We start from the raw sequence: 12,324 nt of genomic DNA, 5'->3' as shown, positions 1-12,324 counted from the left end.
GCAACAAAACAAAATCTGGCTGATATGGCTGATATGTTATGAGGGATGCCCAAGCTCCCAAAAAACTAGGGTGAGATATTTTTTCCCCCCCCAAAATAAAAAAAAGGATGCCTTAGAGGGTTACGCTGGGTTAACTGGTGACAAAATCCATCCACATGAGACTGAATAGGACAGCTCAATCTGATTAGTTTATCTATGATCTATAGATGACCTAGCAATGCAGAGTCATAAAAGTGATGCAGACGGAACAAGAGAACCCATAAAGACTCACATCCTACCTGCTTAGAATGACTGACGGCAAAGAAAACACCATTAAGTCCTGAAGATCAATGCAAACTTCCATGGAAGTCCCCAGCTGAGTCTTTAATCCATGAATGTAGCAGTAAAAGTCAATACAGCTCTACTTTTAAACAACAACAGATTTTCACAGCTTCACTTCAAGTTGGTCCATTTTTTTCGATCTACAGGTTTAAAAAATTTATTTTTATTCAGAAAAAATATTTAAAGCTTTGCGAAATTAATGTTTTAATGGCATATTTCAAAATAAATAAAGGACATATAAAATAGAAAACACTGGAATCAACATAAAAAAGAAATAATCTTTTTAAAAAACAGCTACACTGAACTCTTGTTGTTCTTCAGACCTTATTTTACCTGAATGCATAAACGCTATTTGAAGTTGTTTGCTGGCTTGATAATAATTTTTCTAAAAACTGAAAGAAAAACATTTAAAATTCAACTGTGTTGACAATAATCCCAAAAAAAAAATATAAAAAATTAATCTTTCTGATAATATTTATGTACATTGAATGTGAGAGTTTTACATTTTTATAACCTATGATCTCTTTTTAAGCACAAATGTAATATAAAATATTTGTGAAATTATGATGCAATGTATATTTTATTATTATAAACCTGCCCAAGGACTTCAGATGCAAATTAGCATGAGCTAAATCTGGTTCAAAGCAGCTTTTCTTTGACAGAATAGTGTATTTTATACATTTTCCCTGCCACATAAAATAATAAACTAACCTACAGGAGAACTTATAATATCCTCTGGAGTGAAATACTGCATCAGAAAACCAAAAGTATAAAGTAAATAACCATATTTAGCATTTCTTATCAGGTCTGATGATTGGCTGCAGCCTCCTGGTCATAAAGCAGAATTCTGTTTTTAATGTGCCTTAATTTAGCTTTCAGGTAGTCGCAGCGTTCCTTCTTCTCAACGAAAGCAGGATCCTGTAAAACACACAGATCAGGTTTTACTTTTTATTGCCACATACATGTTCTCAAATCTACTTCCTGCTCCCTGGTTATGACCTGATCTAAGCTGGGTTTATGCTTGATGCACAACGCTCTGCGTAGAAATGAGATGACATTCACAGCATTTTAAACTCACTTTTCTCTATAGTAACTAATATTCAGGTCAACTCTAGGGGGCAGTGTAGAGCACATATTTGAAGCTACAGCATGACAAATGTAGATGTGGAAAAACATCCGCCTTAATCACTATGGTTGTGTCCGAACGTCTGCTCTAACCCCTCTAGGGGCAAAGCAGCCCCCTATGGGAATCGCATCATGGCAGGCGCCCTGGCAGCCGAAGGAATACACCTTACGGCGTTCTTAGGCACAGATGGTCTCAGTCAATTGTTCCCCTGTCCAGCTCTCCTTGCAAACCATTCCAGGATATATCGACTTGTCTAGTGACGATGGATGATCACTACTTTTCAAGGTGCATTGTGGGAAATTTCGAGTCCACTACTTTTTCACCCACCAGACCAGGGGTAACCAATTAAAAATCAGTTGGGTTCGAATAAAGAAAATCAACAACCAGTAAAGGTCCGGAGACATTTTTAATTATAATTATACATTCAGTCTGGTATATGGACAATTTCCTGATTCATACATTTTATAAAACACCTGAACTAACCATTTTTTGTTTTTGTTTTTTTTCTCATTTCTGTCTTAATGTTGGCAGTGGGCTTTAGGCTGCCCTGCAAGGCTTTAAACCTGAGTTTGAATGGAGACTAAGCCATTCTCAAGCACATATCAAGGTGCTCATTCTGAGCCCGGTTACTTACGACCATTTACACACAACACTAGCACGTTCCTACGATCTACGGTACTACTGCTCTCTAGAAGTAAACAAGCAAACCAACATGGCGGCGCCCGTAACATTCAGGAAGTTTGCGGAGAGTCAGGCGAAGAAGGCAGACTTTGGTGAATTTAATTGACAGAGTCGTCTTTTCGGAAGTGGATACGACAAACGATAGTCTAATCAGGGCTTCCAGACGCAGGAAACAACAGGTTCATCACACTGCTAAGCATCATCCCTGGAAAGCATGTGGCACGGTAGGGAAGCTAGGATTTTTAATGACTGAAATTTTATGATTACAGAGGCTGACTGTAAGGAGAAGACACGTTCTGCTCATGCTCTTTGTTATCTGAGAACCGAGCCAGAACTGAACGGCGCTGAGCCCTACTGATGAACTAGCACTAGTTTAGAACGGTTTGGTTTGCATTTACACTAAACAGTTATCTCGATTCCCGTGTTCGTTCCGATCTTGGCACGGCTACACAAAAGTAGTGTATAAAAGGAGCTATAGTTGGGACTAGGGGTGTGCAAAATAATCGCCATGACGATGCATCGCAATTCTAATTTTTGTGATCTACTTCATCGATTCTTGATGCCAAGTATCGATTCTTAATTAACAAAAAGGAATAAATAAAATACATGAATGGTTGGCACACATCAGCCAAAAACAAGTGGAATACAACTTTCAGTCCAGTAGATGTAGCTGCGGATACTGCGACGGGTCATTCATAAACAAAACATGGAGGAGACTGAGAAAATTTGCCCAGCTCCATCACATTTCAAGTCAGATACTTGGATGCATTTTGGCTTTAAAAACAAAGAATGTAAAAACGAAATTGATATAACGCATGTAATTTGTGAAAGGGGAAATGTCAAGGTTTAAAGGACCACTGAGGCCATGTAAATGGCACTGTTATTTTAAGTTTTAGAAATCCTAAGCAGTTTTTGTCGGTGTGTCCACTCCAGTAATAGTAATATTTGTGTCCAGTATTTGTTTTCATGGCAATACCTTTGTTAGTCATTTCAATAAATCCAGCTATGTATGTATTCAGTTGCTTTCAGTTATGTGTCAATTGAAGACACGATCCAGATCACACCCAGCCAGTCAGCCACTGGTAATAGCTGTATTTTTTTCTTACAGTGTTCAGTGAAAATATCGCAATGCATCGCGATGCATCGCAATATGTCAAGTATCGTGATGCATCGTGATAGAATCGCATGGTGGCATATGAATGGTGATTGGAATCGAGTCGTGACTTCTTTGGCAATACCCACCCCTAGTTGGGACCTATTTGGGGCCTCGTGGTTTTGGCCCTAAATTCATAAAACATCTAAAATGCGAAGAGTTGTTTACATGTGTGTGTTTTACTTAAACTGCTCCCATGTGTATTTATTAATATGTCTGCCATTTTGACAGACGTCTGACTTGATATTCTTCGGTTAGTTTTAGGTAAAACTTTCTCGTTAAAAGCAAAATAGTTCATCTTTTGTACTTACATTTCTCTTCTCTTGATATTTTTTTAATATATTTTGAATCCTCTGTTGATCCTGTTAAGTAAACAGGTACAAGATTAGTTTTCCGAGTCTAAACTGGATATCTCCTTTACACTGTCAGAAATGGTTTATTGTGAAAGTGGTTAATCAGTAGGGATTTACACCAGTTCTACCTCCAGGCTTTTCCCTTTTCTGGGAAGTTGTTCCACCATAGCATCCAGCTCACTGAACTTCTGAAGGGTGGTGATGATGTCTCTGTGAAGGTCCTTGTACTCTTGATACTGGTCATTAAAAACAGCCTTGTACTTTTCCCGTTCCTCTGCAGATCTGATCTCTGGATACTTCCTGTGAAGAAAGTGGATGTGATGCGAATCAGATTTCTATAGGAACAGAAAAACCTCCTTTGTTTGGGTCTGGACTTACATTATAAAGTCTGCAATGACATGCACCTCGGGTGTGTAGTTGGACATGGTAGATCTGTTAGGACTGATTTGGGATTTATGGACCTCAGGGGACCGTTCACACTTATACTTATCATCTTTATTCATCGATTTATCTGGTTCATCCCTGGATGATAGGTTGGTTTTAAGGGGATTTAGTGAAATTGAATGGTTAAAGTCACCCTGCAGAAAAGAGAAAATAAGATGACTATTTTTGAAACATCAACCAACAAAAGCAATCTGAGATGTACATAAATATTTTACCTTATATTACATGCACAAAATAACTTAAATTGGAAGGAAACCAGACTTTTGCTTGTTTTTTTTAAAGACATTTTGACATCCAGCCAGAAGTCTTTTAACCTGACTCCATTGAAGTAATTTTGGGAAAATGCGAAAATACTTGATAGCTGATTGGCCTATGTTGGTGATGGATAACAGATCAATGAAGCATATGACGTACTAACAGAGCGACGACGAAGAGGAGCCAATTGATAGATCAAACTCTTGCCGAAGCCAGTCGGGAGAAGAGCAAAAACATCTTTTCCTCTGAGAAAAGCCTCCAGAGCAGTGTTTTGCTCTTCTTTCAGTGAAGAAATACTCTGTAATTCCGATAAAACTTGCTCGATAGCCACGCTAACGCTAGTTTCATCTGCTGAAGCTGCCATGTTCTTTAGACTGAACTGTCGCGCTTCTCGTTGCGTCACACCTCAACCCGCCTCAAAGCCAACGCTGATTGGACGTTCGTTTGGTGAACGGCTCCAAATTTTCTTTAACGGAGAGTCTCCAGACTGATCTGCGAGTGAAACCTTGAAATCTCGTGAGATCAGGATGGTCTCACGAGGCTAGAAGTCTTTAGCCCAATTTCCACTATCCTTTTCAAACCATGTCGAGAACGGTCCAAGCACGGTAACCCAGAAAACTGTTGAGTGTAAATGCCACAAACAACTAAACCGGACACAAACAAACCGCACTAAACTGGTACTAGTTCATCAGTAGGGCTCGGCGTGGTTCAGTTCTGGCTCGGTTTTTTGAGATAACAAAGAGTGCATCAGCAGACCACGTAACCTCCTTACAGTCTGCCTCCATAATCATGAAATTTCAGACATTGTAGCTTCCCTAATGTCCCACACGATGTCCAGTGATGATTCTGCTTAGCAGTATAATTAAACTCAACATCTGTCATGCATCCTGTGTCTCTAAGCCCTGATTGGACTATCGTTTGTCGTATCTACTTCCCAAAAGACGACTCTGTCAAGTAAATTCACCAAAGTCTGCCTTCTTCGCCTGACTCTCCGCAAACTTCCTGATTGTTACGGGTGCCGCCATGTTGGGTGGCTTGTTTACCTCTAGAGAGCAGTAGTACCCTAAGTCACCACTAGGAGGCGAGGAATCACACTAGTTAGATGCATAAATGGTCATAAGGAACCAAGCTCGGCACGTTTAATTGGCTGGTTATACTTCTGCAGCAGTGTGTCACAGTGAGCTTGACGCACAGATTTTTGATTTATGCCCAGTATTGAAGGGTGGTCTGTCCTATACGCTGTGGGTCTAGATACGGCCGAGGCTCTGAGGAAGTGGGGGCAATTTTGTCCGACAACGGAGGGACATGACGGCGAAAAATAGCAGTGATCCAGGTGGAAAAAGGGTCCCAGCGTTCTCGCGCACCTCGCTCTTCTGGCTGGTCGAACGTCACGAGTTGTTTTCCGCAATTTCGGTCATAAAAGCAAAACAAGCCGGCCTCCTGTCTTCAGTACTGTCTGCGGCCAGCTACAATTTGGGAGAGGTGCAGCAGAGTGTCTGCGGAGGGGGCGGGGACGTCTTTTTGTTCACTGCAACACCTCTGCAGACGACCTAGTTTCTAAGTATAAATCGGCCTTAACTGATCAAAGCATCGGTTTTCAGAGGCTAGTGTAAACGGGGCTTTTGTCACTTCTGTTGGCTCGCACCAGATTAGTGTCTAGTTGGAGGGCTGATTTATTTCATCAGCATGGAGGTCCGTCCTCCTCCACACATTGTAAGTCCAGGGTTCATACAGGTGCTGGAAATTCTTGAAAATGATTGAATTTTGACGTTGTGTTTTCAAGGTTTGAAAAGTGCTTATATTTTGGAGGAAATGCTTGAAAATGCTTACATTTTTAACTATTTCTTTCGCAAAAAATACCTATCTAACTGAATCGTGTGTTTATTAAATGGAGAAACAAAATGTTGGAGAGCCCGAAAATGAAACCTGCTCGCTTATGTGTGACTGCGATCTGCCAGTCTATTTCCATGTGTGACTCCGCCCCCATGAAACCACTACTGCACCATGCCGGGAGGTTGTCGTTTCAATGAACGTTGGCTGGAAGATGAAAAATACAAATTATGGATTAAACAGGGACAAACCCCACGAGTTGCCTCTTGTAAAGTCTGCAAAAAAGATGTGCAGCTTTTCACAATGGGCGAGTCTGCGCTCTCGAGTAGCATGAAGGTTAAGTCATAGACTTTTTAAGTAAGCTAACTGAAGTAGCCTAGTACACGTTAACGTTAGCGCCTATTTGTTTACGCTAGTAACTGCTAGCTAGGAATTCACAGGCTAAGTTACTGAGTGACTGAGAGTACGGTGTGATAATGTAATGTTAGTGTTGCAGTGTTTCCCGCAGCACTATCTTGGCGAGGCGGCCCGCTAAAGCATTGATTTTGACTTTGGAAAAGGTGTACGAACCCTGTAAGTCAGATGCTAATCAAATAGCCACCAAATAGTAGTAAAATCTGAACCCTTTGGTCTGTCCTTTGATTTTGATGTGCAAAACAAAGATTTGGGACATAGAGGCCAGGTGGTTTCCTTTCACACCTACAACTGTTACGTTTTTTTCAGATCCACCACTTTTAACTATATCTGCTGTGGATTGCAGTAAATCCACAGCAAATTTAATTTCAAGCACCAAATTCTTCATTTATATGTCAGAACAAAATGTTTGATTATGATAATTCCACCCTGAAAAAGAGAGTAAGAAATAATTATCGGTAACTGTGTTCATTAGCTGCTTATAATTATTAATGCAAAAAAAAAAAAAAATTAGGGAATTACAAAAATTTATAATTTTAAGGAACAAATTCACTATAATAATTTTTTTTAAAGCTGATGATTTATATTACAATTTATAGGAAATATTCCACTGATAGGAAAGCAAGGAAGTAGAAACAAAAAATGCCTCATATTAAAGCAGTGGATAAATTTTAATAATTTTAAAGCAGGAAGGGGTCTTCATAGAGTAAATTTTGTTCCTTTAATGCTGCTAGCAATGAAATGATGATGTCACTAATAGAACAGAAAGAAATGTGTCTTCACTTCTCCCTCCAGAGGAAAACCCAACCCCAGAAGTTGCTGGGAAATGCAATTTGAAACCTCAAAATTAGAACTTTTATTTGTGAAAAAATAAAACGTATCAATTTTAAAAAATCTGCCAAAGAAAATGGCAACGTTTTATAAAAAAAAGTTTTTCATAGTTTCATTCTGGATTGCATTTTATTCAGATTTTCAATTACAAAACGTGTTCTTTGCTTTCAACAACAATGGAACAAGATTCACTTTATAGTCTGCAGGCCTTACCTGCTCCTCAAACTTCCGCCTGACCTTCCGAACAGCTTCATGCCTCCACATCTTAAGACTCACCAGGAAACTCCCCAGGTACATCGTCATGTTAATAAAGATAAACGCTGTTCCGGCCATTTGGCCTCCGTCGACCCGACACAGATTGCCCATGATGGGGTTGACCCCGATCGTCATGAAGCACAGCCCCCCTCGATTCAAGTCGTTTATATATACGATCCCTCCTGCCATGTAAAGCAGGAACAGAGCCACGTTGATGAACGCCTCAGTCAGGGGCCACCAGGATGAGTCCAGGAGGATTGTTCGGTAATACATCGTCATTCCCATCACCAGGAGACTCAGAGTAATGATCCAGGAAACTCCGGCTACAGCTAAAACAAAGGGAGTCATAGGCCCTCTGTAACTGTACCCGGACAGACCAAGTCCGTTGTTGTTTATTCCGTTGTAGACACCATACGTGTTGTACCACTCGCTGTCTTTCTGGATGTAGGCTATGACACATGCCAACACCATACCACCAAAGAGGAGCTGCAGCCCAGCCAGGAGCCTCAATAAACCGGGCCATGATTTCAAATAGGAGTACTTCTTCTGGTAAACCTCTACTTTGGCGGCATAATGCTCTGCAGGGTGGATGCTGGTCAGCAGAGACTCTTGTTGTATTCCTGTATAAAAAGATTCATCTGGAGGGGTTTGCCTTAGCAAAGACTCTTTGGCAGAGTTTCCGGATGATTGGTCCCAGTTGCTGCGCTCCAGAAAGGGACTTACAGGTGGGCTCACCCTTGTCCCATTAGGAAGAATCTGGATCCCAGTTGTGGTGGTTTCATAGTCACTTCCACCCGTGTGCTTGCGGATTATCCCGCTCAGTGATTTTGGTAGGAGAGATCTCAGTCTGCTCTTGGTGTTGCTGTTGTTCTCACTGCTCTCCTTCTCAGTAAAGGACGTAGAGTTGGACATGCCATCTCCATCGCTGTCATCTGTCCCACTGTTTGGTGGGGGGGTGTGAGTGACCCACACAGGCACTGCCGGATCACCGACTGAGTTCTGGTTGTGAGACGAAGACCCATTTTCATCCCCATTTTCTTGTCTCTTGTGATTTTTGCTCCAGTTTTTCATCCTGTGGGCACATTTAAAATCTTTATGAGGCAAGAGGAGGAAGTAAACTAGGAGAGCTAAAATGTTATGGCTCTAAAATTAGCACCTCATGAAACAGTCACATGATTTAACATTGTTTCTCAATTATAAAGGAACTAGAGGTTCAGGAAAATGTGCCATCAACTTTCAGATATTTTGCTTTTCAGAATTGTAAAGTGGAAAGGAAATGGTGTGTAATTTCTTAAAATTATTTAAAAGAAAAAGAGAAATATTATTAAGGTTTGGAAGTCAAATTCCTTCAGTTCACTTGAATGGTACCCTGAAAGGCAACAGGTTGGTTTGGTTGCATTTCTACCAGGTTTATACATCAGTATATCCATCTGGAAACCTTCCGTTGAAGTAATTTTGGGAAGGGGCGAAAATACTGGTTAGCTGATTGGCCTATGTTGGTGATAGACGGGCCAAATAAACCAATCAGATCAACAAAGCATATGACGTACTAACAGAGCGACGACGAAGAGGAGCCAATTGATAGATCAAACTCTTGCCGAAACCAGTCAGGAGAAGAGCAAAAACATCTTTTCCTCTGAGAAAAGCCTCCAGAGCAGTGTTTTGCTCTTCTTTCAGTGAAGAAATACTCTGTAATTCCGATAAAACTTGCTCGTTAGCCACGCTAACGCTAGTTTCATCGGCTGAAACCGCCATGTTCTTTAGACTGAACTGTCGTGCTTCTTGTTGCGTCACACCTCAACCCGCCTCAAAGCCAACGCTGATTGGACGTTCGTTTGGTGAACGGCTCCAGATTTTCTTTAACGGAGAGTCTCCAGACTGATCTGCGAGTGAAATTATGAAAGCTCGCGAGATCAGGATGGTCTCACGGGTTCACGGGTTCACCCCCGTAAACTTGTTCACCCCCGCTAAGGCGTCCTGTGGAATTCATCCCGGTGGCCCAGAGGGTCGCATCCCAGCACCTTCTGCTGGGGGGGCCTCTGATTGTTGTCTCGACCAATGGGTTGAGAGACATTATGTAATACCGGCCTCTTAGCATCCCCGGTGGGGGTGCCATTCATCATTCTTCTTGGGAACCTCAATGCCCATGTGGCATGATCAGAGGGAACGAACCCCCTCGTGAGACCATCCTGATCTCGCGAGCTTTCAAAATTTCACTCGCAAATCAGTCTGGAGACTCTCCGTTAAAGAAAATTTGGAGCCGTTCACCAAACGAACGTCCAATCAGCATTGGCTTTGAGGCGGGTTGAGGTGTGATGCAACGAGAAGCGCGACAGTTCAGTCTAAAGAACATGGCGGCTTCAGCCGATGAAACTAGCGTTAGCGTGGCTATCGAGCAAGATTTATCGGAATTACAGAGTATTTCTTCACTGAAAGAAGAGCAAAACACTGCTCTGGAGGCTTTTCTCAGAGGAAAAGATGTTTTTGCTCTTCTCCCGACTGGTTTCAGCAAGAGTAGCCTGGCTTGTGGTTGTGTTTTCGTCGTGGCTCTGTTAGTACGTCATATGCTTCGTTGATCTGATTGGTTTATTTGGCCCGTCTATCACCAACATAGGCCAATCAGCTAACCAGTATTTTCGCTATTTTCGCCCCTTCCCAAAATTACTTCAACGGAAGGTTTCCAGATGGATATGCGGAATAAATCCATCTGGCGGAGTCAGGTTAGTTGTCTCATGCATATAAATTGCTTTATTATAATTATACAGGGAGTTTTACAGTTTATATGGACACTGCAATGTAAATAGAGCAGAACAAGAAAAACAGAGGAAGAAAAAAAAAAAAAGAAAAGATGAAAGAAAGAGGAGATAGAAAGGAGACAATAAGAGTACAACTTTTTAAAAGTAGAAATAGACTGAGGTTTTGCCTACTTGTTCTGTGCTTAATGACCTAAAGGTGCGTCACAGCTTAAATTCATGCTTGTAAAAGTTTAATTTTTTTTCTATCCCATATGTCCTAAGAATTGCCCCCAATGTAATTTTGCAGCTACTTCAAAATTACACTGCCCGCCGGGCAAGTGCAATGATCCGGGCAAGTGCAATGGTCGCAAAAAAAATATTATTTATCACTCAAAATTACTTTAAAATCACATACATTCGCTGAAAACGACCCACAAGCGTTGCATGCGCCATCTTTGTTGTTTTGTACACATTCTCGCGTGATTTGAAAAAGCCGCATGTTAACACGGTAATGTAGGCTTGAGTTCATTATCTGACGCATGCAGATACACACCAGGAACCTGGAAACTTACTGAATTACAAAAAAACATAAAAAATAAACATGTTTCATTGATATATATACAAAAATGAATATTAGGAACTATATTTATCAAACATTATACTGGGCAAGTAAAAATGGTTTCTGGGCAAATGAAATGTGAAAGCCACTTGCCCAAATGGCAAGTGGTAAAAATCCTTAACGTCGACCCCTGAGGTTAGAATAAAGTTTGTAGCTTTAGCGTATTGAAATGTTGGAAAAGTTGACTTGAAGGGAAAGCTTTTACACAACACCTTTTATTTTAACTATTTTATAAAGCACCAATAAAAACAGTTCAAATGTATTTTAAACCAACTAATTACACAACAGTTCAAATATGTCGTTGCCTCTGCCACACCATGACCAGTCAGAGAAGGAGCACAGTGGGCCTCCGCTATTAAACAGCAGCAGTTTGAGGGGGGCTGTGACTCAAAGTAAAAAAAAATAAATAAATAAACTTACCTTCGCTTGTATTCTGCAGCTTTATGGCCATGTAGATGAAACCTTTGTGCTATTACAGAAACAGGAGACCTGAGAAAAAAGGCCAAAACTGCTGTAAAACAGGCCCAGTCCCTGCAGTTGACTCACTACAGGTTTCACACACACAAGGCAATGTGCAAAAATGTGTTGGGAACTGTGAGGGGAGTAAATGCTTAATCATTAAGCCGTAGGGCACGGCTGTGCAGCCGCCGTGGTTAATCTGTATGAAAGACAGACAGGTTCAAACTGTTGACGTTCACAAGAAAAGGGGAGTAAAACTGAGCTATAAAAGGTATAAAAAGGCTTTTTATAAAACCTGAAAACAACATTAATGCTGTTTTCCTTATGAGAGAGAGAAAAATAATAATTAACTACCTGCACTGTATCCTAGTTGGCCTGGAGGTCTATTATTACTCATAACTATTAAGACATATCACTTTGAACCATCAGCAATATCAAGTTATAAAAAAGATTAGGCTTTTTTTTTTAGACACAATAGAGAATGTAATCCGCTTATTATCAGTCAAATCTCATATCGCCCATCTCTGAAATACTGCTTTATCATTCTTAGATTTATGAATAATTCATTCCCATCTCAGCGGTTCTAATACTGTTTCACAGAGAGTCATCGATGTGCCACTAGAGGGCAGCAGGATTCTATGTTTCACAGTTTCTCCTTTCTGCAGAAAATTTTAACTGATTGATTTTGCCCTTAAAATGTAATAATTACATATAATGCAATTAAAACAAGACAATTGAGTTTTTTTTTCTTATTTTAAATGTAAATTTTTTATTCCATTTACTAAATGTCTTACTTACCTACTTATTACAAGCAAGAAAAACATTTATTTCCTATCTCATAGTCACCT

The 12,324-nt window shown here is 40.5% G+C and overlaps 1 protein-coding gene across 1 annotated transcript; it reads right to left on the bottom strand.

Annotated features, from left to right (window-relative positions):
- Positions 1 to 624: 624 nt before the first annotated feature.
- ocel1 (occludin/ELL domain containing 1) lies at positions 625 to 11,580 on the bottom strand. Its single transcript, XM_038271255.1, has 6 exons — positions 11,438 to 11,580; positions 7,622 to 8,735; positions 4,013 to 4,212; positions 3,763 to 3,934; positions 3,593 to 3,643; positions 625 to 1,239 (listed from the first exon to the last, which is right to left on the bottom strand). The coding sequence occupies exons 2-6, from the start codon at positions 8,732 to 8,734 to the stop codon at positions 1,123 to 1,125; spliced, it is 1,653 nt and encodes a 550-aa protein (XP_038127183.1). The 5' UTR covers position 8,735; positions 11,438 to 11,580; the 3' UTR covers positions 625 to 1,122.
- Between the last annotated feature and the right edge of the window lie 744 nt (positions 11,581 to 12,324).

The sequence above is a fragment of the Cyprinodon tularosa genome, unplaced genomic scaffold (assembly GCF_016077235.1).
Source record: "Cyprinodon tularosa strain WSP-4 unplaced genomic scaffold, ASM1607723v1 ctg797, whole genome shotgun sequence".
In the NCBI taxonomy this organism is placed as follows: Eukaryota; Metazoa; Chordata; class Actinopteri; order Cyprinodontiformes; family Cyprinodontidae; genus Cyprinodon; species Cyprinodon tularosa.
Note: the sequence above shows the minus strand (reverse complement) of the source record. Positions and strands in the feature narration are given on the sequence as shown.